General features: G+C 50.2%; 1 protein-coding gene across 19 annotated transcripts in view; it reads left to right on the top strand.

Annotated features, from left to right (window-relative positions):
- Window positions 1-27,893, top strand: part of Iqsec3 (IQ motif and Sec7 domain ArfGEF 3) — an 89,324-nt gene that overhangs the window by 26,383 nt on the left and 35,048 nt on the right. For all 19 annotated transcript variants that reach the window (XR_009591944.1, XR_009591943.1, XM_021632620.2 and 16 more), the window contains exons 2-3: window positions 117-200; window positions 16,159-16,429. Coding sequence is in view for 17 of the 19 variants with exons in the window: in XM_021632620.2 (XP_021488295.1) it covers window positions 117-200; window positions 16,159-16,429 (355 nt within the window). In the remaining 2 variants the exon portion in view is untranslated. The remainder of the gene's footprint in view (window positions 1-116; window positions 201-16,158; window positions 16,430-27,893) is intronic.

Genomic DNA, 27,893 nt, shown 5'->3' with positions numbered 1-27,893 from the left:
GTTCCAGGCAGGGAAGGGCGGCCAGGTTTGTGTTTTTGGGAGGCGGGGCGGGTGCTGAGGCGTCTTCAGCACAGGGCTAAGCCTGCCTTACGCTCTGCCCTTCTCTCTTCCTGCAGGAATGAGACTGTGCTCCACCAGTTCTGCTGCCCCGCCGCTGACACCGAGCAGAAGCCTGCCTGCTCCGACCTGGCTTCCCAAAGGTGCGAACCGGACCTTCCTCCGTTCCCTGCCGCCCTCCTCCCTCTCTGAGCCCAGCGTCTAGTGCTAGCTGCTTTGGCCTCCTGTTAGTCCTGTGTGGTCTGTTTCGCTTTTCTCTGCCTCCTCATCCTCCCATTCCTCTTTCCTCCCTTTGGTCCTACGTGAGCGATTACCATTTTTCAAGGTCATTGTACCCCCATTGCTCTACGCCCCTGATCAGCTTGTATAAATTATGGATTTGGCAAACAAGAGCGATGAATTTGACTTTACAGATATAGGTATTCCTTGTGACCGGGTGGCTGGACTCCACAGATGCTCAACCCATGCACGCTGCCTGGCCTTCCTGTGGCAGATTCCGTTTTCCTTCCCATCTTTCTCCTCCCAAAAAGGGGCCAAGGAGAGACTGGCTTTGATCTTAAAGATTTCTCAGCCCTCACTGGGCCGGCTGACAACCTGGAGAGGAAGGGCAATGGTGACACAGCAGGGCATGGTGTCACTGTTCTGTGCTGTCCCCATTCTGTCTAGGCCAATCACACTCCCTCTTGCCTCCATCTTTCCTCGTGTCCCTGTTGCCACGTTTTCGCTGCGCCCCACCCCATGCTTCTCACCCTCCCTGCCTTGTGCTTTTAGTGGCCCTCCTCCTCACCCACATCACTTGTCACCTCCCTCTCTCTTTGCTCTTCTCTCAGTCTCCGCTGATTTCTTTCCCTCACCATCACTTGTGTTCCTGGCCCCATCTTGAATCTCTAGACATGGGAATTACTTTCATTCTTTGAAAGCCCTGGCTCTCAGTCTCCTCCTCGGTACAGTAAGGGCTGGGTCTGTCTAGAAAGTAGCGTCTTCTATGTGTAATGTTGCTGATGTCCGAGTAGCTCCCTGAGGAAGAGCGAGCAGGTAGCCAGTCCTCCCTGCTGTGCGTGGGTGGAGAATGAGCCTGAGTCATGGGCAGCCCACAGTCATGCAGTCAACACCAGCACCTGGGTATGAAGTTGGGGTCTTGAACCTCCAATACTTACCATCTTCACACTTGAGAGTCCAAGAGTCTATAATTTGTCCTCTTTAACTCCTTGGGAAACAACAAGGAATATATAAACACACACACACACACACACATACACACTGGCTCTCTCTCTTTCACTCTCTCTCTCTCTCTCTCTCTCTCTCTCTCACACACACACACACACACACACACACACACGGAGAGGAGAGAGAGAGAGAGACAAAAGTATTGCTACTCAGATGTCAGGTGGGCCAACACAGGGTGCATAGTGAGGGTCCTTAAATCCAAGGCTTAGGAAGAGGCAGGGTTCCCTGACTCTGGCCAGGCTGGAGGAGGGAGGGCTAAGTATACGCTGTTTTGCATGGTCTCCGCCAAGTCTGGGGTCAAGTCCAAGTCCAGGAGCATAAAACACCCAAGGCTCACTTTTCTCCTTAAGAAGCCCTTTGCCCTATCTAGTAGAGCACTGGGATAACACCAAAATGAAAACAGCTCATCAGGGAGTTAGGAAGAAGAGAAATGGGAGACACAAGAGGAGGGGAGATGAAGAAAGAGAAAAAGAGTTCTGGGAGGCCCAGGTGACACTACGGGATTAGACAGAGGGCCCTGGCTCCTTCCTGTCAACTGTCACTGTTTGGTTGGCAGAGGAGAAGCGGCCTCCCACCCCAGCAGTCAGCTCCATCTTCAGTGAACATTGTACTGGCACTGGCTTCTTTGGGGAGGGTGAACAGGGAAGCTAAGGGCCAGGTCCGGCAGACTCTTTCCCAGCTCCTCCCTTCCACCCTCACGTTCTTCCGTGTTCTACAACCTGGCTCCCCCGGACCCACCATATCCAGTAGCCTCAGGAAGGAGTTCAGTACTCCTGTAAAGGGTGAATGTTGAAGGTAGTTTCAAGGCTTGAGGTGGATGCTAAGAAAAAAAAAAAAAACCTTCTTTTAGTTCCCAGAAGGTCTCCTGTGTCTCCTCTAGAAGTTCAGGCAATAGGCTTAGAGACTGAAAGTGCCGGAGGAGGAAAGGCAAGAGGTGGGAGGCTCTCAGGAATGTCCCAGGAAGGCCCCTTAGGCCCCACATAGAAGGGGGAGTCGTTTCTCTGTGGGGCAGGCAGTCATCCTAGGTCTGTGGCCTGTTCAGATCCTGTCTGGTTTAGTTTCCTATAGTCTGTTGTCTCTATCAGCCTGATGCCAGCTTCTTGGATCCTTTGGGAGCACTGCTCAACAACTCATGTGTCTGTTGGTCTGTCTGACTCCCAACATCTCCTGACCCTATCGCTGACCCCTACACAGCCCTTTGCCCTTTCCCTGGACCAGGAATCCTACCTCCAGAGACAATAGACTAAACTTCCCAACTGGTCATTTTAAGAGATCAGAGACCAGGCTGAGAGGCTTAGACAGGCAGGCCTCTGGAATAACCCTAAACTCCTTGCCATGGCCAGACTGGCTTCTGACCAGCTCTGTTAGTGTCCAGACAGAGGGCTTCTTGAGAAAAGCCAACAGAAGACTTTGAGTGATGGGTATTCCAAAATCCAGTCAGTAAGACCTTTAAGCCAGTTCTGGAAGCTACACCTAGTCTTTCCCTGCTTTTCAGCCAAGGTCAAGGTCAACACAAGTTTATAACATCCTTCCCCAATACCCAACTCTATACTACAGGTCTGAGTCAGGGGCCTACCTGTATCTTAATCCTTGGGCTCTTTTCCTGAACGATGCAAGAGCATTTTACCTATCTGTTCAGTTGTGTTAGCCTGAGGCCAACGCTCTAGACAAAGTCACAGGGGTCTGGAGGGACCCCCGCCCCACTGGCTCCCACAAGAGCAGAGAAGCCACAGGAAAAGGATGACAGCCTCTCCAGGTCCCCAGACAGGGAACCTGCCAGTGAGTGAGGGAAGAGCTGAAACTGAAGAAACCTGAGAACTTGTCTGGGAAAGGGAGGCAGGGACAGGCTCCCTGGTGCAGTTGTGGACGGGCAGAGGGTGCTGAAGCAGGATGAAGAGGCAGCATTTCAGTGCACAGCCAATGAGACTGACTCCCACACAGCTCAAGCAAACAGCCGTGTCTGCCAGCCAGGGAGGTGAACCTTCAAGTGGGAGCTGGGGGAGCTGGAGAAGCCCCCATTCTGCATCACTGTGACCAGGCAGGAAAAAGCAGCTATGTGCCAGGCTCTCTCTCTCTCTCTCTTTCTGTCTGTCTGTCTGTCTGTCTGTCTCTCTCTCTCTCTCTCTCTCTCTCTCTCTCTCTCTCTCTCTCCTCCCATCCCTGGCTGGGGACCTGGGCCGGCCCCTCCCTACCACCTCCTCACTACTGTGATGACAGGGCTGTGCTCTGGGAGCTGAATAAGCTTGTAATTGCAGCTACAGGCCCAGTGACATTCAGAACAATGGATGACCCAAGAGCTGGCCAGTGGCCTCGAAGCAGCTCTCAGAATTGCAGCCCACTTCTCTCTGTGGGTGGTAATGGGGCTGAGATGAGGACTGAGATTGGCTTCCATTAGAGTAATGGGAGGTGGGTGGGAGGTTAGGCAGGTGACAGAGGAAACCCAGCAGGAGGAGGAAGAACCCACAGCCTCAAAGCCTGGGGCCCCAGCAGCCTGAAGGTAGTCATCCCTTGGTGAGGGCTCCCTCCCCATCGTATCAGGCTCATTCCAGGCCGTCATCCCAGCATAACCACATCCGTGAGACAGACATGAAGTCCAAGTGCAGACAAGGATGCTAGGTGTCTTGGAGAAACGATCATGGCTCGTGAAATCTGGCTGTGGAGCAGGGTTCACCTCCAAGGCCTAACCTCCCTGGATGCTGACACTGACACTGGGAGTTGTTTTTTTTTTTTTTTTTCCTCCTAGAGCTGAAGGAAAATCCTTCCAGCCATTTCTTTTGATCTTTACTAACATATATTTCCTTTTGAAAGTCTAGTGGATGAAGAAATAAAAAGAGAAAGATGAAAACGCTCTCCAGTCATACAGCGTTAGCTACTGATAATATCTGAGTGGACAGCCTCCCACTCATTTGTTTCTGTCTGCCTTGGGTTTTACATTTCCCCACCATTTAATAATAATAATAAGAAAGAATGAATAGTCTGCATTTGCCTCTAGTATGCAGCATTCTGGTTTTTTCCAGGACCTCCAGTCCTAACCAGGCTCTCCAGGCCCCACCATACCTGCCTTGGGTCGTTACTCGAAAGCCTTACCTGGTAACCAGCTGGCCAAGGATGCCTACAGCAGGTCCTAGAGATCTTCAGGATGCTGGGCCAGCTCAATAACCTCCCCCATAGCAGGATCATTCTGGAAGGACTATCAGGCAGAGATCCTGTATTGGCCTGGGGAAACCCCTAATCCATCCACCTCCAGCCTTCACCCAGCTGGCTGTAATGGGCCTGAAACAGACCAATGGGCCAGCTTGTGTTTACTAGACAATTACAGTATTCACATGCCTTTTCCATTCTTAGTTGCTGAGGCACAGAGGCTACCTGAAACCCATCTCACCTCCTGATTTAGACCAGCCAAGGGGGTCATCCAGGCCACACTGCTGAGGGCATCTTCCAATGAGATCCTTCAAGATATCTGGGGTAGCCCCCTAGCCTGCCAGGCCTCTGGCCCTGGGGCCTCAGTGTCCTCACACCAGGGAGGTAGTGCATGGCAGAGGAGACAAATAAACATGCTGACTTCCTTCAGGGTCCTGTGACTAGGTGGCAAAACACTTTGGGAACTCCCGAGGCTGTGGAAATCCTTCAAGTGTCCTGCCCTGACATGGCACTGCTGACTCACTAGTCCTCAGGTAGAGACGTAAACCTCCCCTATATGGAATGTGGGACAGAGTGTCCCCTGCAGAGTAGAGAGACTGAACAATGAGGTCTAGCCTTACTCCTCACTGGGGCTTCTGGGTACCCTAGAGACAACCTCCGTCTGGGCCTGGGAGCCTTGTGAAGGGATCCAGAGGGAAGAAATCTGACCCTGAGGAGCTGTGTGGCTCTCCCTTTTGCTTCCATCAAAAGCCCATTCATGAACTTCCAGAGCAGAGTGAACCCCACCCTAGGGGTACCTGGCAGGTCCCACAGGGCCCACCAACACTGTCTGCCCAGTTTTCTGGTGGAGCCGATTTAATTTTGTTTACCCAAACTGTCTTGTATGAATCCGTGGGATGTTCTTTTCTGGTTCCTGTCAGCATTGTCCTCTTCTTGAAGGCCTGAAGATTTTCTAACCCACAGCCTCCTAAGCTCTGTTTCATTTCCCTTCCCTTACTAGTTCTTTGTCTTTTAACTTATCACCTAACAATAAAAATAACTCATAATTTCCACAATGGCACCTAATGTCAGAGCAAAAAAAAAAAACATAAATCATATTTTTATCAAACAAGAGTGGGGGAAGGAAAATGAAAAGAAACAATAATAATCTACAGCAAGACTGATTTAATCGTATCAGGCATTCAGAAAGACATTATTGCCTATTTAGAGGCTTAGGATGCCTTGAGCGAGAGGCATCTAGAGGTTTCCTTTGAGATCTCTTTGAAAAATAAACAACAGATGTGGTAGCACATGCTGATAATTCCAACATACCGGAGACAGTGGCAGAGACATTAATAGTTCAAGGCCAACCTCGGCTACATAGGAAGATTGTGTCAAAGGAAATATTAAAAAGAGGAAACTGTTAGTGAGGATATGAAGAAGGCCAGTGTGTATGGCTGCCTCTGGAAGGAAGAGAGGCAGAGGGGCGAAGAGAATGCATACAGTGGTGTAAAAGCATGGCACAGGAGGGGCTGGGCTCTCCACTGGAAGAGCCTTGTCATCCACGTTCCATTGAAGAATTTCAGGCTGATGTACAGTTGGGGTCCCCAGAAGCCCAGAACTTTTGCCAGCACAGTAAGAAAGGGGACGTCCCTTCTCTGTGCCTCATTTTCTTCAATATGACATGAGCAATGTGCTGTTAAGTCCCAGCCTTTGCCCTGGAATTGGACACTCTTTCACTCCAGATCCAAGGACACATGTGATTTGAAGAGGCCTGAGGAGGTTGGGCTCACCTTTGTTCTCATGAGAAGTTCCCTGACACATCTTCAGCTACGAGCTTCTCAGTACCCAAGTAGCAGCCTGGGTACCCTCCTGACTGACTTTGGGAAAGAATTCTATGTGGGAAAGAATTCTATGTCCCCTCAGAGAAGGCGGGCCAGGAGGGTAGGGTAGAGGCCGGCAGAGGTGAAGACCAGAAGCTGTTCAAAGACAGCAATGGCTAGTAGTGGCTGTGGGCCTGCTTCTTTTGCTCGTGTTTGAACGTATCACTTTGGTTGGACCACAGGTACGAGCACCCACATAGACTGGTGAGCTCTCAGGGTGGCCATCTCGCTCTGTGTCAGTGTCAAAGCTTGGAAGGCTTAGGAAGTCAGTCAGGGCTCCTCGGGTCCCCAGGGGAACTATCTCACCAAACATATGCATAAGACATTGATGTATCTCATTAGCATGATTTGGCTAATGCATGATGGGAAATCATCTTAGTGAACAGGATTCTGTCCAAGTATTACTAAAGACACGAGTCACCTCTCCTCTCCAGGGACCAAAAGGTGATCCCTAGAGGGAAAGGCAAAGGAGTAGTGAGGTGCTCAACACCAGCAGACGGATGCAGGGAGACTTCAGGATGGTGCAGTGTGGAGCAGGTGACAGTGCCGACTAGAGTAATTCGAATCTAAGTTCAAACCAAGGCCTGAGGCTTACAAACTTCAACCTTGGTTGAGTGATTTAATGTGTCTTACCTTCACCAGTGTGAGGTAGGGACAGCAATAGCTCTTACCTTTGGGGCATTTGGGGGGGGAGGCATTAAATATGATGATGAGTTAGAAAGATGCCTGACATATCCTAAGAACTCAATGGGTGTTAGCTTCCTGAAAGCTAGACTTTCTAGGAAGAGCTTGACGGTAAATTATTTACCTAGGACACAAAAGACCCTGGCTTTCACTCCAGCACTCACGCATGCACGAACATGCCCTCGGTGGGTGGGGACAAGGTTTTCAAGATGCCTGAGAACTGTTTGGATCAACATCCAGCGGTGGACCCAGAGAAAGACAGGTCAGGGCCGTGACCTTACATGTTCTTACATGTTGCTCATGCTCACTATGTGAGAAAATCAACTGAAAGGATGAAGGTGTGTCTTGGCTCACGGTTTCAAAAGCTACAGTCAATGGTCGTGTGGCTGGAATGTTTCTGGGAGGGAGCAGGTGATGGTGGAAGCGACTTACTTCATGGCATCCAGGAAGCAGAGATGGAAGAAGAGATGGGCTCACAGGGAAGGAAGAGAACAGGAAAAGGGAGAAAAGATCAGGGTATTACTATCCCTCTAAAGAGCACACCCCAGTACCCTGACTTCCTCCTGACAGACCTCATGTCTTAAATGCTCCTCTATATCCTAGTAGAGCCACAGATTAGCAGCCATGTAAGGTCTGGGAGATTCTGTCTGTTATGTCTGAATCCTAACAGTCACTGTGCTGGACCTCCCTCAGTGAGAGAGGTCCTTTCTTAGGCGTGGCAGGTGACAACAGGTTCACAGGAAGGAAACCTCATCCAAAGATGTCTGTTCTCATCTGTGACTGATGGAGTATTGGCTGAAAAGAGCCCAACATTCAAGACAGACTCTGGATGCAGGAACTGATTTAAGGGAGAGATCATAAAGGGGACTGTCCCAGATGAATGCCAGGCAACTAGAGCAAACAGTTTTGGGGAATTTTCAAGACATCAGGCAGGAGGTAAAGAGGTTAAACCAGAGCTGGGATGTCACCGCAGAGGCTGGGATGATTTAGAGAACCAGGCATTATGTCAGAGAAAAAAAATCCTCCTTGCCAGCCCAGAGCTTGCCTGTCTGCTCCTCTGAACAGGGAAATTAATTTAATCTCAAGAGTGAAGGGTTTATGGCTCAGCCCTGCCCCACAGCTGCTGAGCAAGCTGGGTTCTCCGAGGCTTCCTCCCAAAGTCAATATGTAGTGAAGAGGCTCTAAACGTCACCTCAGATGTTACGGCTGGCTGATGTCTCTCCCTACTAGGACTGCAGGAAATAGTGGCACCAGTCTGATTATCCATAGCTTGTGCTTTCTACTGGAGCAAGAAAGACAAAAGCATCACAGGAGGAAAACTAAGAGGAGCTCCAGGGACGCAGTAAGGAGCCTTGTTCCATCGCTCCTGACAGTGTTAGAAGGGTGCTCTGCCCTACTGGCAATGCTACCATATCCAGCTCTCGAGTCCTGCAGTAATCACCTTGTCATAACAAGCACAGTACCTGATAGAAACACATCAGGGAGGAAAGATTCATTGTGGCTCACAGTTTCCAGAGATTTCAGCCCATCATGGAGCAACTGGGGTCACAGCTGTGGAAGTTTGGGGGTTGTCCGAATTATTATGGGCTAGGGAGCAAAGAAAGAGGCAGGAACCAAGGGCTGGGTATAACCTCCAAAAGCTTGCTCCTTGTGACTCTCGTCTGAGGGCTGAGCCCTGGTTCTCCCAGTCTCTGGAGTCTCCTGTCATAATTTGAGGTTAAGGTCCACCATGGTAGGAAATTCACAGCAGTGGGAAGTTGAGGCAGGAGGCCACAGTTGAGAAGCAGAGAAACATGAATGTGTGCCCAGCCCATACAGTCTCCTTTTCATATGGTCTACGATCCCCGCCCAAAGAACAGTGAGAGGACTTTCCCACAACACTTGCTCTAATAAAATAATCCCCCAATAGCCCGTCTCCCAGGTGATTCCAGATCTCATCAACACTGACAACTGATATTAATCAACCATCACGGCTCCGAAAACAGCACCACTGGTGGAGGGCTAATACTCAAACCATGAGTCTGGGGTGTCACTGACAAGTCAAACCAAAGCAGGGGTCGGGATACAGGTCTCAGCAAGTCCCTAGTCCAGGTCTTCTGGGGAGAGACAGTCTTGTGTCATGTGGTCACGGTGGGCCTGGAGACAGCTTTCTTCCTTGGAAATAGCTCAGGGACAAAGAAGTAGAAGCAAGATGGGTGGCCAGGGCTGGAAGAGGAGGAAGGTACAATGGGCAGACTCTACAGGTGAGGAGATGAAATCCCCTATACTGTCTCCTGGGTGGGTCACAGGCACAGGTTTGCGCAGTCACTCTGACAAGCTCTGTGAGGGGTCCTGGTAGATGGACAGTTAAGTCCTCAGCCTCAGAACGCTGGGCTTACACGCAGCGCATGCACAGCCGGAAACCTTAAATGCTGCCTGAACCAGCTGTGACACTACATTGGCTGTATGTTCAGGGAAGGTTCTAGACGCTCATCACAAGGCTCAGAGAGACAAGGGTATCGGGAGCTTCCTCCTCCAGAGGAAACAAGACAGTGCCAGCAGGGCAGAGCGCCTCTGAGCTGTCTACCACACACTGAGAAACAGGAGCTCGTGAAACTGTGTTGTGTGGTGGCAGAGGGCAGAGGAAGGTCCCAGAACTCAGTTTTGATACCAGAACCCCATCGTGCTTTGGGGAACACAACATGCTTGGCAACATGAAGTCTTCATTAGCAACAAAAAGTCTGAGACAATGTAGGTCAGGTTGGGGTCCAGGAGAGATACCGTCCAGAGGCTTTGAGACAAGCCACCTGGAGTGTCTTGGGATGTGGCAGACAGTTGATGGTTCTCACTGCATGGACAGAGCAGGAACTGCCAGCTCACTACCAAGGCCAGTCATCTGTGAGTGACCTGGGAGTGATGGACCTGGAGAGGAAGAAGGCTGGAGCTCACACAAGAAGGTACTATCTCTTCAACAGGAAGCCCTGGAGACAAAGCAAACTCAACAGTCCCCCGTAAGGTAGCTGGGAGGCCAAAGTTTCTATGAAACCAACAGGAAAAGAAAATAACTTCTCTCTCGGGGCCCTGAGGAGCTGATGGAGAAGTGCTCTCAGCACCAGTGGAGCTGTGACAGAACCTGAAATGGAAGAGCCTTCCCTCATGCTTCTACAGCAGACCTAGCTTCTATCTTGGGTCATGGTGGTCAAGGAGCAATGGGCAAGGGGAGCTTGTATTAAATGCTCTAGGGAAGACATAAGAGGCTTTTGCATAGAGATCTGGGGTGGGCTGAGGGTTGGGAGCATGAGCGGGGGTAGAAGAGCATGGCCTCTGGCTGTGCACAAGGCGACAAGAACTGGGGCACCAGCCAGCCTTTCTCTCCTTCCAGATAGCGAGGCATCTTGTGTAAAACAGGGCTGCGCTGTGAAACACTTGTATTCTCCTCTGTAAAAGAGAGGAAACAGAGTCCATTAAGGGTGATGTCCCAGAGCCAGAGAACACAGAAAGAGGAGGGATCAGCCCCGGCTTTGTTGTGCCCACCTCAGGTGGGATTTTTCAGCCTGTTCCATGACTTGACAACAGGGAACACTTTGACAGCCTATTCCCTGACTTGGTTCTTGTCTGTCACTACCACTGGCCTTTTCTAACCTCAGCTCTTCCCCAGTCTCATCTGGAGCCCGAGAAGACACTTGGCTTCCTATGCTCATTCTGACTGTCTAAAACAACTCTATTGATTCAGAGAAAAAGAAGGAAAAAAAAAAGGTGTTTTAGTGAAGGATGAAAAACCTTGAGGGGATGTGAAGCACGTTGTTAGCTTTTGTCTGGGGAAATGCTTTGTTTCTTTGTCCTAGAAGAGCTTTGAGAATGAGTGGCAGAGTCGGGAGCAATCTTGTGTGGGTGTTCAGGCCCTCAGGAGGAGCCTCGGCATGAGGGAGGAGTCCGTCAGCCTTCAGAACCCTTCCAGAACCCGTCTTTGGTGGTTATTGTTACAGCTTCTGCAGTGGCAGGAAAATAAATGCGGCTTGCCTTTCCAGAGGCCAGCATCTGCTGCCTCCCATCCCGTGGGGGAGCTACACAATTCTCATCAACTTATCCCAACTGTGTGTGGCTCTGCTGGGCAAGCTAGCCTCTGCCTGGGGAGAGGTGGTCCCCTCTCCAAACGAAGCCACAATCCCCTCTCCTGTTTCCTCCAGCTCCTGACACTGCAAAATGTGACCTACCGTCCTAAGGAGGCTAACAGGGACACTCCCTTCCCTAGTCAGCTCCCTGATAGAGCTATGAGAACATGCATGGTTTACCTGTGAGGTCACTCCATCTTCAGCTCTCCTGGAAGGAAAGTTTTCACAGCTCCATTTTTTTCAGATGAGAGAAGGAGGCACAGAAGCGTCGGGTATCGGGCTGCTCAGGCGCAGAAACAGGGTCCTTATCCCTCTCCACCCTTTGATTAAGTGTTCCATCAGCACCGAAGGTAATGACTAGTCCCAGCAAAGCTGTTTCAGCTGGTGCTTACTCTCTAAGCATCTTTCCTGTCTCCCCAGAGATAGCCACAGCTCTTGGCTGTTCTTACCTGGGTACATGCATGAAGTTCCTTCAGCACTGATGCTATGGCAAAACATGGGAGATGTGGGAATGTATGCATTTTCCTAGGAAGAGAACCTAGTGTTTTTTTTAGCAAAGGCCCCTGGATCTTGGAAATGATCTATAGGTCTGAGAGCAGAAGACAAAGATAATCCTAGCCATCCAGAAAAGAGGAGGAGCAGAAAGCTCTGCTTCCACTGTGAGTTCCGTCAGCATACTCTGACCTCCGTGTATCAGCTTTTTACTTGCATTGCAGCTGAGTGGTCTCCATAGAAATGAAATGAGGGACACAGCAGAGGCAAGGTCCAAATGCAAAATGTCTGCCAGTCTTGGCCAGTCATTGTCAGCATTGGCTGGGGGTGGTTTCAAATGGTTCTCACAGACTTTTAATAATCCTGTTTTAGTTGGTCATGTGGCATTCCTGGGGAGGATAACTTGGGGACAGCCAGATCTCTATTGCTGAGATAGTTCATGGTAGGGATGATAGCACCCATAGCGAAAGAGAATCTCCCACAGCACTCCCAGTAGATGAGCAAGAAACCCATCCTTGGGGGACAATTAGAATGGCAGATACTGAAGCATCCTCCAATGTCTCCACCTTTGGAAGAGTAGTAAAGATTAAGCAATGTAAACCTACCCACGTGTCCATTCATCCATCCATTAACATTTATTATGCACATCTTATGAGCCATCCCAGTGTAATAAGTACCTGTGGTTTAAAGGGGTGGGGGGGGAGGCATGTAGAAGTCTGGGGGAGGATAGAAACACACTGATGAATAATTAGAACGTCATTGTTGAAAGAGAATCAAATGTCAAAACTTACCCGTCTAGAGGTAAGAGGGGGGACATCGAAGGAGGACCAACTCTTCCCACACACTGAATGAGTCCCGAGTTCACAGGGAGGAAAAATGTGTGGGTGGAAGACTTGAGCAGAAAGAGAAGGATCCTGTGAGAGGCACAGTGGCCTTAGAGGACATGGTGACGGTATGGATGGGGCGGAGAGGTCACCCAGAGGGGATAATTGTGAGTGGACTTCTTCCCAAAGCCCCGGAATCACTGAGGGGTTCTGAGCAGAGGACTGGCAGGGAAACACCTGCATTTCAGGAAGGGAGCTCTGACGATGGACACCGTGGAAAGAATGGGGAAGTCACGGGAGACCCAAGGGAAGACTTCCAGATGCTGTTATAGGCCAGGATCAGGCATGCATAGCAGGTGCCTAGTGGTCCTCAAACCACAGGTCACTTTCCCACCCGAGTGACCTTCTCCACATGTGAGGATTAGTCCCAGCACACGGATCATCTGCTGGGCACATGTGATGGTCCTCTGAGAAGCTAGCTGCCTGTCCCTCAGCCTCCCAAAGACCTCCACTTCCCACATGTAAATTACTATGTAAACTACTGTACTCTCAAGTACGGGCTGGTCTTTAATGGTGCCCTGGACCCTTGTAGACATAGGGGCCTAATGTCACATGGGCACAAAGCTGTCAAAGCTGTCTCAGAGCCCTTCCTTTTGGTGCCACCCACATTCTACTTTTTTGGCCTTTTCACATGGGTGCCCAAGACCAAGGAAGAACCTGGCGAACAGTTCCACTCACATGCTAGCAATGTCCCAGGCAAGTGCATTGTCCCTGGGCCTCAGGGAGCTAAGCCTCACCTAGATACCCTCTAGACGGCCAGAGATGAGACTGTAAGGAAGCCATTTTGTTTTCAGAATGAAGGAAGGACCCACATTTATAGAACCCCTTTTAAGGCTAAGTTGCTTAGAACCTGCCCCACTGAGGAGCTGCAGAGACATGGCCTTTGTCCTGGAAGAAGCATTACATGTGTACATACAAGGGGCTGCATACCTAAGATCACAGCCCCTAGGCTGGAGTCCCCCTCCATCGGTGACAGTGTAACAGGATGGTTCCAGAATGAAAATCCCAGCAATATCAACCTAAACAGGGCATAGGGCCCATTCGGCTGATATTCGGACACAAATAAAGGTTCTGAACATGCAGAGCTCTTCTGCTCCCTAGCCAAGGATCGAATTCACAGGTTTACACAATGGACTCTGGACAAGGCCTATCCAGGGAAAGTCACACTGCAATGGGTACAACAAGGAGCCTACATGGAGGCCCTGAACACAGAGGAGCCAACAGTGCCATGGTGATAGTGCTCAGAACAGGACCTCTTCTCCACGCACAGAGCAGGAGCCACATAAGCCTCAATGAAGCCAGTCCATCTGGAGGGCTGACAAAGGCCATACGTTATATGGAGAACCTGTCACTCAGCTCTGTGAAGGCTGGCAGAAGACCAAATGGGGACAATACCTTCTAGTTCCGAATGTTTATTTCATGCTGCATGGCTCTGGCTCGGAAACAAACAATTCCCTCTATTTATTTAAGCCCCACTGTGTGTCAGGCACTGAATGTATGCTTTACCTATTCCTGTGCCAAAGCCTTGCCAGGTACTTATCCATTCAGAAGATGAACAGATAGAGCAGCAAAGATGGTGGCTAACTGGGCCAAGGTCACAGAGCAGAATTATAATTCATACTTCCTGACACTCTCTAATCTTGACCATGTTGGCAAGGGCAGTTCAGGGGGGTCAGGGCCACTCCCAGTCCTGTTGCTTATAGGTGAGTTCAGGGAAGGAAGACAAGGCGGAAAGCTATCCCCCAACCTACTATGTCATTGGCGCGGCCCAGCCATCAAAGGATAGCAACTCTGTGAAAGTTCTTCATAGGCACATGTCAACAACCAAAGAAAGCAATTGGCAATGCAGCCCTGAGAAGCTCCCCCCAGTTCTCTAGAACTTGAAGTGGCTCTGGGGGTCAGGGCAAAGACTGAAGCAAGGACATGCTGGAGAAGAGAGGGTGAGAGAGTGATCCTGCCAATGCAAAGAGAGTGATCCCTGAATGCAAAGTGACCTGTCAGTGGGTAGGGGCCATTTCCATGCATTTGGGAGGGAGAAAAGGCACATGCTGTAGCAAGATGCGCTGCCGTAGGATGGTAAAGAGAGCCTTCTGGTGACTGTGGTGAGAAAACATGTAAGGTGTCTAGGGTGTTACATCCAGCTCGTGGAGCTGGTCAGTGGCATCGGGGAAGTGGTAAGAGTAAAGGCTCCTGTGGCTGAGACACAACCCGAGAGCTCTTCTTCATCTGTGGGGGAGTAGGGAAGGCTGGGACAACTGATAGAGAAGAGGACAGGAGGGTTCTTCACCCCACTTCTGGGGTTGCGAGCACTTTAAGGCGTATCTGGGTTCTCTAAGGTCAGGAAGAGGCCTTTTAGCATAGTTTGGAGTACCCCTTGGCGGCGGGGGGGGGCACAGTCTTAAAAGACATAAATCCTCAGGTTTCATAGCTCTCCAGGGACAGGGACACCTCACTGGCCCCATGCTCCTCCTCTATAGAAGAAGTTGGGCAGGCATCACTGTATGACGTCACTGTGTGACCCTAAGGTCTCCACCAACCCTGACCTTCTGTTACTGTCTGCAGTAGGAGCCATTCCCCAGGCCCTTGGTTCTCTTCATGCCATACATCAGTAACTGTGTGCATTTATCATCTGCTCAGCTCTCAGCGGGGAGGGAAATTAGAATAAAATAGAACCCAGGCCTTGGCCTCTCAGAAGGGACAGTATAGAAAGAAGAGTTTGCTCTGCGCATACCCTACGCTAAAACCCTTGTGCACACAGTGCACATGGCGTTCCTCACTATAACTCGTTAAGGTCGGTATTGACCCTGATTATACAATGAGGACCTCCCACCCCCACCCCCGGCTCAGAGGCAAAGCAACAGGACCAATGCCACGCAGTCGTGGGGGCTGGACTGGAGCCCAGCTGTTAATAGCCTTGTTGTCTGCTGTGCGGTCCACAACGGCCCTCTGAGGGTGGCTCCCGGTGTTCTAAGACAGAGCGGGGAAAGCTACAGTCACCCAGAGGAGCTTCTTAGAGGAAAGGCTTAGCTCTGAGCCTTGAAGTCGGGCGCAGCTTGGAGGCTTAATGGAGAAAGGAACAGCCCACGTTACTAACTCCATGTTTTCTGAGGGTAGGCAAGAGGAAGGCAGTGAGAGCCCAACCTGTTGGGGGCTCCATGGGAGGAAAGGGGAGCCCATGAAGCACAGGGGCCTCTCTAAACCCAGCAGGGCAAGCTCCCATTTCTCCACAGGCCCAGCCCCAAAACGAAGTCTGAAAGGACTGATGGCCAATCCTGGCCTTTAAGTAACCACTCCTAGGGCCATCTAAAGATGTAGCAAGTCCCAGTAAGCCTTCCTCATTGGTGGCCATGGAGCCAGACCAGGGGCCACTGCAGTTAACATGCCCATTTCCAGACTGGAAACAGGTGCCAGGTCATTAAGTAACCTGCCAGGGTAGCCCAGCTGCTAAGAGACAGATCCCAGATGTGAGGCCAGCCACTCTTCACTATTCTTCTTCTGTTCTGAATCGTAGCCCCACGTGCCCTCTCTCCTGGGAGTGCTCTCCCAATCTCAGGTTTAACCCTGCCTGGGGCTCTTCCCAGCCATAAGAGCCCTTCCCTAGTGGGCGGCAGGAGCTATCCCATTAGCCCCTAGCATTGGAAAGGACTAGCACCAGGCAGGTCAGGCCACATGCTCCATCCCCCTCTCCCCCAACCGAGCACCGTTGCCTTCTGTTCACAGTGATGGCTCCTGTGCCCAGGCCGGTGGGGGCATGGAGGACTCCGTGGTGGCAGCGGTGGCAGCCGGCAGACCCAGTGCCCATGCCCCGAAGGCGCAAGCCCCGGAGCTACAGCAGGAGGAGGAGCGGCCGGGGGCGGGGGGCTCCCCACGGGCTGGCCCCCTCCGCGCAGCCTCCCCCGGCCAGCAGCAGCCTGCCCTGGCGACGGCGCTCTGCTCCCACACCCCTGCTGCCTCCGAGTACGAACTCTCCCTTGACCTAAAGAATAAACAGGTACCCAGGGCCTGCCAGGGGGGGCGGGGAGGGTGGTGAAGGGCCCTGCCTTTTGGGGGCTGTCCAGGGTGCCAGGGACCTGCAGGCCCACTTTCTTTCCATGTTTCTCCTCAGCTGAGCTACCTAACTGCCCTAACCCTAGAGCCTAACTTCTCAGGAAGCCATGCTTAGACCTGTGCCTACCTTTACCTGGCAAGGTTCATGTCCTGTGCCACAAGGCCCAGAGCTAGTATGTCCAGGGACTCTGCCCTTTACAAGGTGTGAACCTCTAAGCAAGTAGCTGCCCATCAGGGGAGTCCCCACTTCCACTTTATCCAGAAGAAATAGCCTTATTGCCATGCCTTCCAAGGGAAAGCCCAATTCTTAGACATGCCTAAGCAAAATAAGGTGCAAAGCCAGTGGCTGCTTATGGGTTGACAGGATTTCCAGGGCTGACGCGGATGAGAGCAGTCGGAGCCTCCCTGCCGGAAAAGGAACATGGGCTTAAAGGGTGGCGTGATGGTTAGAGTCTATCGAAAAACAGATTTGGCCTCAGAGAGGTAGAAACGGGAGATCCAGTCCTCATGGTTCAGGAATATCCATGAAAAACTCTGGGCATTGCTTTCCTCAAAACTAGGAATTAGAGGCCTCCAGTTCCTGCCAATAGCCCCGCCAGCTCCATAATGTGTAGGCCCTAATGAACCAGTCTTGGCCTGTGAGCAAGGCAAACCTCAGGAAGCTAGTCGGATGGAGTAGAGTCAAACTAACTTCATTCCTTTGGAGGGACGTTGATGCCAAGCTGCCTTCCTGGGTTGGAACCAGCAGTGGGCAATGTGCCCGACTTTTAGCAAAGCATTTTGACAAAGTCCTTCCTGATATCTATGTGAAAGGAGAGGATTGTACAGATTAGATGACAACACAGACAGGTGGGTTTTTCAAAGGTAGAATTTGTGAAACAGAAACAAAACCTCAGATCATGAGCCTTTTCTGCCTGGTGTCCATTCAGGGAAAGTGGCCGCTGTCCTTCATTCTACCCGGTTCCCCATTTTGAGAAAGCACTGGATAAAAATATGAAAGTTATAGTTATCAAACTTTCTGATGAGATAAGGCTGAAGGACAGCAGAACTGAATCCAAGATTTGTCTATAAATGGGCAGAAAGATGTTTCAAATGAAAATAAGTCAGAGAAAATGGGAAATTATCGTCTTTCAATGCCCAAAGCACCAGTATTTTGTATGACCCCCAAAGCAGGAGCCTGGGGCTTTGGCTGAGTGTAAGCTCACAGATTTCCACTGTTTGTGAGGCTGGGGGTGGGAGGTGGGGGTGGCTCAGAGCAGATCCCAGAAAGCCAGTGGCTGCTTATGGGTTGACAGGATTTCCAAGGCTGACACAGATGAGAGCAGTCGGAGCCTCCCTACCGGAAAAAGAACATGGGCTTAAAGGGTGGTGCAATGGTTAGAGTCTATTGAAAAACAGGACAATGGCATGGCTAGCCAGCAGTCCTGTGCCTCACACTCATGCTGGATTGGAAAGGGACAACTCTGGAAGTCCTGAAGAAGGAAAACAGAATAGGTTGTGGTCATGTGAAGAAACCACAGACTAGAAGACAAGTTTGAAATACGAAAGGGCTGAGGATTGGAAAAGCAAGGAGATACATCTTCCATCCTTCTGGGGTAATACAGATGTACTGACATATGAACGCTGAAGATGGAGAACATTTAGCTTAAGGATTTAAACTTGAAGAAGTATAGAGCCTGGCCTGTGCAGACCTGGGCTCTTTATTACTGGCGAAGCTCAGGACAGTGTGGCGTCGGGACATGGGCTAGCTGTGAGCACCCCCACGTCCCCACAGGTCTCTCCACTCCTCTGCGACAGGACCCGTCTCTGGCACTCTTCCCCCCAGCAAAGTGTCTTGGACGTAGTACGTACTGATAGAGTGGCTATACTCTTAATAATTATTACACATGAAGCAACAAGCAGTGGGGAATGGAGGGAAAAAGTCAGGCTTCTTTAAACCCTGGAGTGATCACAGTCACATTTAGAATCCCCTCAGCCAAACTGAAGAAAACCTGGCCCGAGCAGGAGAAATCAGTAAAAAAAAAAAAAAATGGCAACTGACGCGGTGGGAAATGGAGAATTGTGGGGAGATTCCCACAATTCCCACGATCAGAGAGGTGACTTGTTAGTGGCGAAGCTAATTCTAACACGTGGGATTACATTGCAGGCCACTAGGGCTGAGTGAATAGACCGTGTGAATTCAGCCTGAGCAACAGCCAGCCTCCTGTGAACTTCTGTATCTTTCTAGACCAGCCATAGGTAAGGTAAGCAGGAGGAGGAGAAGGCAAAGGGGACAGAGAAGGCCGGAGCAAGGTAGCTGAAAATGGCACACACTTACAGTAGACTGAACTCTTATGTCTGCTAAAGAGCTGTGTGGCCTTGGGCAACCTGTTCTTCACTGGGCCTCAGCTACGTCATTTATCGGGGGAGCCTTGCCCAATGCTCCTTTTGCCTCTGGCTCTGCTGTTCTTCCTTCTGCCCTTGGCCTCTTTCCAGTCTGTTGGAGGTATGGCCTTGCCTCTCTGGAAGCTTCGCTTGCTTCTCATCTTTATCCCTGCAGCACCTGGTATTAAAAAGATGTTCTGTGGTGGAGCACTCATATAGCTTGTAGGGCTCTGGGTTTGATCCCCAGCACCACAGTGTAGTGAAATTAAGCCAGGGCGGAGGGGCATCTTAATGAAATCCTGTTTCTTAAAGAAAAAAAAAAGGAAGACGTATGAAAATATCACAATGGAACCCGTCACTTTTTAGGCCAACTTAAAAGTTAATTTTAAAATGTATGAAAATATCAGAGGTATCGGGGGGGGGGGATCAAAAGAAAAAGGAGATGTTCAGAGGATGAAAGGAGAAAGAATGACTTTGTGACAAAGAGGGATGGGGATGGGCATGAAGCCTCAGCTAGGTCCTAATTGCTTATGACTCTGACAGGGAGGGTTTTAGCATTCTGACCCTGAAGTTACCCACTATCATATGGGATCCAGCAGTTCTCAGGCTTAGGGTTTCCATGGCTTCCCGAGTCCTCCCGTCCCCAGGTTTCCCTGTCGGCCAGGCTACACCTAGAAGCATTTATCTGGCTCCTTGTTACCTTCTGTCATCTCCATCCTTAACCCTTACTGACACTGCCTCTCACTTCTCCCCAGCCCCACCCTCTCCACCACTCCACTTTAAGCCAGACCAGCTTGCCTCTTGCCTGCACCTCTGGGTCACCTCCCACGAGCTCCAGCTTCCGCTGTGCCTCTCCCACCTGGCCTCCACAGCGAGCGGCTGAGTCATCCCTGCAAAGCAAGCTTCTGATCAGGCTGCTCTCTGCTTGAAACCCTTGACGGCTGCCTTTGTGTGCCCTACAAAAGCTTCTCCGGCTCCCCTGACACACACCCAAGCCCACTCCAGGGTCCCTGCTGTTCCTTTTCACAGCCCCTGAATCCCCTAGCTACCCCTTGCCTCTGGCCCTTCTTCACCCACGCTGCTTCCTCCGCTGGAAGACCCAAACCTAAGCTGGTTCCAATGTTCTTCTCAGGTGGTCTTCGTTTATCCCGAGGTCTCATCCAGAAGCTCCAAGCTGGGGGAGCACTTGTCAAGAGTGCCCATGGCTTACACCGCAGTCTTGTAACCTGCTGCCCGCTGCACTCACACAGACACTCCCCGCAGAGTTGGGTGAACTGTGCTTTGAGCACTCACTGCGTGAGGGTTGGGGTAGAGGCAGGGGCTGTACAGTCATAGTACAACCTACACGGAGAGCTAGTGCTGCTCCCAGGGCTGCTGCTCTGCCCTCGTCCATAGTTCTCCTGCACTCTGGCTTCTAGGAAATGCTCAGCCTGGAATAAGTGAGTGAAAGACATCTGCCCCAAGTTTGCCTGCACCTCCCTGGCTCCTTCCCCAAGACCCTTCCCCGGGAAGAGGGCCTCTTACACTATTCCGTCACCCTCTGCTCTTTCTTCAGTGTTGTTCACTTCCTTTCGCAATGATTCTTGGGGCTACAGTCTAGGAACAGAGAGACAGAAAGAGTAAGCGTGTTCTGTTCCAGAGGGGTGCCCTTTGGGAAAGCAGCTGTGGTAAAGGGTACATACTCCATACCCTCTATACTATGGGAGGCCCAGTGTGATTCCCAAATCCTCCAGCTCGCCAAGGAGTTTGCACCCTGTTCTCTTGTTGTGGCTGCTAAATAGGCCATCTTGGCTGGCTGTCCAAATTTGTAGAGCTCCCTGGTCTGGCCTAACCTCAGGGCCATGGAGCTGCGGTCCTCCACGCCAGGACCCATAGATGCCACATTCTGTCTCCCTTCTTGGCATATCTTCTACACTCCAAGCTTCCATGGCCACCCTAGGGCACCTTGCCAAGAAATGGATGGCTACGTTTCCAAATCACCTTTCCTCCCTAAGCCTGTTTCCTCATTTGTGGGCCCAGGGGGTGCACTGAAGCGTCTCTAGGCTCTTCTCCCTCCATGAGTAAGAAGGGAACCAGAGGACCAGGCTGCAGAGGGTGGGGTTGAAGATAAGGCCACGCAGAAGGGATACCCAACTTGGCTTCATTCGCAGAGAAGGGTGTCACACCGTCATTCTCTGCTCACTGCGGGACCTGGTGACACCATCACACAAAACACACAACCCTTTGGTCCCAGAATTAGTCATCCTGTGGTGGACAATGACATGCAGGTGCCACCTAGGGCTGTCTGAGCACTGGCTGTCTGTCAGGAACAGTGTTGAGACTTTGCCTTACATCATTTCCCAGATCTGCATATTGTTACGGTCCCATAGTATGGATGGGAAGATTTAAGATCCACGGTCTTAACCTGGCTCCTTCCTATCTCTGGCCACCTCAGTAATCTACTTATGTAGGCTCCACAGATCAATGCACACAGCCCGAGCTGCTGTTCCAAGTGGGCTCTGCAGCAGTGAGTGCTGTACTGAGTGTGTGTGTGGGGGGGGGGTCTCTGATCCCAGCCTGATCTTTGAGTTTGCTTTGCCAAGCCCCAGAAACTCACAACATGACTGGCTATAATGTTCTCTCAGTTGAGAGACCTTGAAGCCAGAGGAAACCTCCCCGCTTCAATTTGAAAGAAGACCTCGCCCAGCCCAGGCTCCTCAGCACTGTGCCCCTCCCCCAGCCAGCACCTCTTTCTCCACTCTCAGGTCCCATCTCAGGCTCAGCTGGCCTGACTTTGAAAATAAAGGGGGGGGGGGCATGTTCTAATGATAGTCCCTCATTGCTGCTCCTGGCGGAAGCTGAGCGATGGCTCTCTTGGAAGCAGGCAGGGCCACAGTGAATTACCCATGAATCATGAGGCTCAGGGAGAAGTGAATACACCTGCTCCATGGCCAGTGGGTCCAGCTGTCTCCCCAATCCTCCACCCGCTCCTTCCTGGGCATTCCAGGCTGCCACGTAAGCTTTCAGCTCTCTACCTGACCCTGTTAAGAACAGATCAGAATAACTGGGTGAGCCTGACGGGGTGGGGTGGGGGCATTGCAGAGATCCTCAGTCCTATGAGAATCGTCTAGCAATATGGAGGGGGAGGAAAGATGGAGAATTTGGCTCCCAGACTAGACCAGAGATAAAGTCTGGGTTTTTTAATTTCCCACAAGCACAGGAAAGAGTTCGTTTTAGTTCATGGCCACACTCATTTAGTATACTCCAGCCTTGAGTCTGGCCCTGCACCGGGCACAAGGGATGGCTCTGAGGGGAAACACGGGCATGCTGAGAGTTCAGCGCAGAGCAGAGGCGCAGGCATCATAGGAGGCTGGAAAGGACGGGAAGGCAGTACTAGAAACAGCTGGAGCCAGTAGGGGATGGCTGTGAAAAATGATCGGAGCAGAGGGTGATGACGTGATAACTGAACTTCTGTGCTTTCCACGAGCCGCTTCTCTGTGTTAGGCACTGCTCGAGTATCCAGGGTAACGGAGGCCTGGCAAATGTCTCCAATAACTAACTGACGCTTCTGCAGAGTCCGGGGTAGGTAATCTAAATATCCCCCCCAAATCCATGGAGAAACAGCGTGTCAAAGGTCAGTGTGAACAACACTCTGTCCTGGCTGGCAGGTTAAGCTGGCTTTCTGGAAGGGAAAAGCAAAATTTGGGACAGGTCTTGGAGAAAGGGGAGCATATGTATCCAGAGAAGAGAGGGTGAGCAGTGGCCCAGTGAAGAGCTCTTTGTGGGTAGGGAGAATAAGCAGTGAGTCTGGCTGCTATATAAGCTGCATAGAGGAGGCCCAGACATATCCTTTGGGTTGGAAAAGCAAGGGGGGGAGAGTTCCCACCTGCTGTGAGTGATGGAACCAAAGCAACAACAACAAAACAAACAAACAACAACAAAAAAAAACTCTGTGTTTCCATCTGGTTTATAGAGGTGGATTAGGTTCATAGAGTGTCAGAAAAAGGAAGGGTCAGAAGCAGGAGGCTGCTAGGGTGGCCCGAGGAAGTAGTCAGAGGCAGCTCCTTGTGGTGACATTATGGTAGAAAGATCAGGGATGACTGCAAAAGGTGACGTGAGCGCTTCAGTCTGACAACTCAGAGGACAGAGGGAAGGAGGACACAGGGACAAACACAGCGTCCCTAGGTCAGAGAGTGTGAGGATTAAAGTTTTAAGAGGCAAACAAAGAAGGCAGAGCTGGTTGGGATGAGGTGAGGAAGGGCACAGAGTGGTTTTGTAACAGCAGACAGGAGTGTGTGTAAGGTCCATTGGGCGTGTGGCTCCAGGGTCACGGGTCAGATAGACAGATCTGAGACGCACATATGAGCATCATTATCATCTTCAAATATTACCAATTACTAAGTACATGCCATATGTCGGGAGCCTCACAGTCTCATTTAACCTTCACAATAAGCCTCGGGCTCAGCAGAGTTGGCCTCAGCTAATATGGATAAGAGATGTCAAAAACATGGCCAAGGTCCAACAGCACAGAAGAGGCAAATCCGAAAGGGGCTATTTTCCTGTGTGATGTTTGCTCATAGAGTTATTAGAGTGGCATTCTGATAGTGGGCAAGGTATGAGGTTGGTCAGTGGGGAATGTACTTAGCGTCCTGACAGAGGCTATCCTGGAGGTGCTTCCCCTCTTAATTAGCTGCTAATTATCAGCCTTCATACGCTGCTCTCTGAGATTCCCAACATGGAAGACACAGAAGAGGCCCTGAAATGGATAGGAAGATGTATGTGGAGAATTTAAAACAGTGTGCATTTGGGACTGGCATGCATAGGGATTCTGTAGGCAGAGTCTAGGACTGATAGTCTGGCTGGGAACCAGGGTTCTGGGTGTCAAGGAGTTTCACAGGAGGAGCATCAAGAGTTGCAGAAAGGAGGAAAGAGGGGGAGTGAGAGAGAACCAGTGCTGAAGAAGCCATTGAGCTGGTCTTCTAGAGAGGCTCCAAAGTTGTAGGAAGTGTAGAACAGACGAACAAGGAGGCAGAGCAGAAGGGAGGGTTAGATGGGGAGTCTGACTGTCTAGAAAGAAGACTGAGAGTCCATTAGCCTTCCCAGAGGTTCAGTGGAAAATAGAAAAAAAGTAAGCTGTTGCCTCATGGGCAGGAGAGTCAAATGGACCATATTTTAGCTTTCAGAGACCTGGGAGAGAGTCTGAAGGCAGGAGACAAGCATCAGATAGAAGGGTGGAAGTTGGAAATGTGGGTAAGAAACAGGAGGATGAGGGAATGTCCACAGGAGACAGAGGCTGTGGGGTCATTTGCTCTGAGTCTGACGAAAACTTTAACAGTCACAAAGATAACCCGGGGGGGGGGATCATTCTTTCATTTATTCACTGCTGACTGTGTGCTGGGGACTGTCCAAGAACTGTGGATCTGGCAGTGAAAATGGCAGGCAAAGACTGGGCCTTCACAGGGCTTTCTTTTGCTTTGCTTCCATTGTATCTTTGCATCGCTGTGACCACCTGGCTCTCAGAGACAACTCAAGGGAAGAAGGGGGCTTAGGGGTCTCACAGCTTCAGCTCCATCCCAGAGGGGATGGCATGGAGCGACAGCTTAGTCCACAGTCGTGAGGGCATGTGGTAGGACTCTCTCACAACACTACAGATGAGGAACCAGACAGTGTGAAAGGAAAAAAGAAAAAAAAAAAAAAAACAGACTCTGGCTACCACCTTCAATGGTTTGCCCCTAGTATCCAGCAAGGCTCCACCTCCAAAAGGTTCTAGAACATCGCAAGAGGATATCGCCAGCTTGGGAACAAGCATTTAAAATATGAGTCTGCGGAGGCCATCTCCCATTCAAGTTGAAACACTCCATCTGTGGATGTCATAATACAAAATGCATTTAGTCCAAATTTAAACAGATCTAAGTCTTAACGGTTTCAACACCATCCACAAGCCAGAGTCTCAGGGGAGTGGGAACAAAAGAGAGGGAGAAAGAGGAAGCAAATACTGTCAAAGTACACGATATGTTTGAAAACAACTGTCCTTAGGAAACTGAACACTAGGAACAATGAATATGTTCCCCCAAAAGTTGGGGAGGGGAATCAAGACTGTAGGCTCACTAAGACTCAAAGCAATCTCTTAGTTGTGAGCCTCTGTTTTTTTCTTTTTAAATGAGTTGCATACTTCCTGCATGCAGTGTCACAGAGTCAATATTCATGTCCCAAAAATGTTGAAATGAGAACATAGAAACGAAAGGAAGAACTACAGCAAGAAGAACCTCAGCAGGGAATACGTCAAGTTTTCTAGCTCCATGCCTGAGAACTGGTGATTGAGGCATCCTCTAAGCTCTATCAAGCTTAGGCAGCCCTGCCATTTGCAATCCACATGGCCTCTTTTTGGTTTTGGTTTGTTTGGTTTTTTTTTTTTTTTTTTTTTTTTTTTTTTTTGAAGGGGGTGCCGATTCCACCAGTGCCTACCTCTTTCCTTGGCAGACAGATGGTCCAAGTCCTTGGCGTCTCTAGCGTCCTGAGATCTTACTGTATCTCAGGTTTTCACCCTCAAAGTTTCACCCATTTCTCTGTCAGGGGCTCCCTGAAGTGGGGATGTGACCCCAGCCCTTCCTTAGAAATCTGGGTCCATGCCTCCATCACCTCGTAACTCTCTACATTCTGGAGATGCCTGCAAAACTGAGTGGCAAGTTCTGCCGAGAGCTTCGGCAGCAGCTCAACCCTTTTACACCAAGGCTACAACAGCCTCTGAGTGCCTGTAAGGTTGGACCAGGGAAAGTACTTCTCTGGGGAGTCCATTACAAGCAGAGTGCCCCGGTGACACTCTTCTTGGGAAGGTGAGTCTTCTGAATGAGCTTGCAGTGCAGTACCCTGGAGCCTCCAGCGGGTGGCCTCGCCCCTTTAAATGTGCTGCAGTCTTAGCTAGGGGTACTCCTGCTGTGATGAAAACACCAAGACCAAAAGCACCTCAGGGAGGGAAGGGTTTATTTCACTCACCGTTCATCATTATAAGCAGTGAAGGCAGGAACTCGTGCAGGGCAGGAACTTGGAGGCAGGAGCTGATGCAGAGGCCATGGAGAGCTGCTGCTTATAGGCTTGCTCCTCATGGCTTGCTCAACCTGCTTTCTTACAGAAGCCAGGACCACCAGCCCAGGGATGGCACCACTCACAATGGGCAGGGTCCTGCCCCATCAATCACTAATTAAGAAAATAACCTACATGCTTATCTACAGCCTAATCTTACAGAGGCATTTTCTTAATTGAGGTTCCCTCCTCTCAGGTCACTCTAGCTTGTGGCATTGACATGTAAAGCTATCCAGGAGAGCTGCTATTCCAGACAAACGAGGTTCTTCATGTATTTCTACACCGCTTTTCGATCCAAATGGTGACTACATACCTGACTGAAAGCACGCAACAACACCCATATCAAAAATTGAATGCTGTGCTGTCTTCAAATTCCTGTTACTTTTTAATTCAGACTCACTTAAAATTTCAGAGCACAGGCAGAAAGCAGACAAACTGTTTCCAGGCTGTATCCAAACGGCTGTAGCTCAGTTCCCAATAGAGTCACTGTTCCCGTCTGAAGTCTCATGAGCACAGTCTTTACTATCCACGATTTTATCACTGTTCTAGCCTCCCAAGCTCCGACCAATTAATCTCTGCTTCCAGGGTTTCTCAAGCTCCTATCTCCAAACTCTTCCAAATTCTCCCTACGAACCAGTTCCAACAGCCTAAGCACCTCCCGGTCAGATTTAACTGCAGGAACAACCTCTTCTGTGGCACCAATTTTTCTGCACTTGTTGGTGTTGTTGTAACTACAACACCCAAGAGAAACAATTTAAAGGGGGGAAAAAGATGTATTTTGGCTCACAGTTTCAGAGGGTTTGATCCATAATCGCAGAGAAAGCACAGCGTAGCATCTCAGCTTGTAGTGGTAGTGGTGGGGGCTGTTCACTTCCTTAGGAAACAAAAATGACAGGAGGAAGGGCTGGCTATCACCCATCTTTACTTACCTACTTCTGCCAGATAACCCTCACCTCCTTAAAAGGCTGCAAGTGTTACAAGCTGGGGTATAAACATTCAAAGTACGGGCCACTAGGAGACCCTTCAGAGTTGTGCAATGGAGGATTAAAGTGTAGGAAGGATTTGGTAGGCCAAAGATAGGAATCTAAAACTTGGCTTCTTCAGACAGCACAGACATTGAGCTGGAGGGTAGACCCTCCTGGAGTCATCTTGGCCAGTCTTCTGCCTCTGAGTATGACAATAACTATCATAGCCCACTTTTTATTGCCGGGATAAGCACCATGACCAAAGGCAACTTGAGAAAGAAAGGTTTTATTTAGCAGTCCCAGTCCATTGTTGAGAGAAGCCAAGGCAGGACCTGAAACAGAGGCCATGGAAAATGCTGCTCCCTGGCTTTCTTTTTCATGGTTTGCTCAGCCTGCTTTCTTACACAACTCAGGACCACCTATTCCAGGGTACAGTGGGCTGGGCCCTCCAAAATCAATCACTAATCAAGAACATGCCCTGAAGACAGGCCAATCTGAAGGAGAGATTTTCTCAGTTAAGGTTCTTCTCTTCCCAGATGACCCTAGATTGTATCAGGTTGACAAGAAAACTAACGAGGGTGATACTATGCCAAGCAGACGGAGTCTTTACCATATTGGAACTATCTTAGGTAGCGAGTTTCCACATCTTCCTTCAGTTGCTTACAGGATCTTATCACCTGTGAAGATACTCTTGGATCTTGGTTTCTCCAGGAAGTAGAAATGGGAAAGCGATGTGAAGTCTAGCCCTTGAATGAGTTCCTCATGGTCCCTGAGAAAGGATACAACAAAGGGGGTCCACGGGGGTGTTGTTCATCTTACTCTCCACATAAAACATGGCAGTTTCTTCCTTTGAGACGCACAGGAAATCATCCACCTTAGGTTTTGTCTTATTTTAAAAGGTTTACCCAATTGTGTCAGACCCACCAGGATGACTTTCCTTTCGGTTAACCCAAAGTCAGTTGATTGGAAATATATTCCCAATATACTGTAAATTGATACGAACAGTGTCTATCACATCAA

This window comes from Meriones unguiculatus, chromosome 5, assembly GCF_030254825.1.
Source record: "Meriones unguiculatus strain TT.TT164.6M chromosome 5, Bangor_MerUng_6.1, whole genome shotgun sequence".
Lineage (NCBI taxonomy): Eukaryota > Metazoa > Chordata > Mammalia > Rodentia > Muridae > Meriones > Meriones unguiculatus.
The sequence above is the reverse complement of the archived record's forward strand: the minus strand, read 5'-3'. Positions and strand labels throughout refer to the sequence as shown.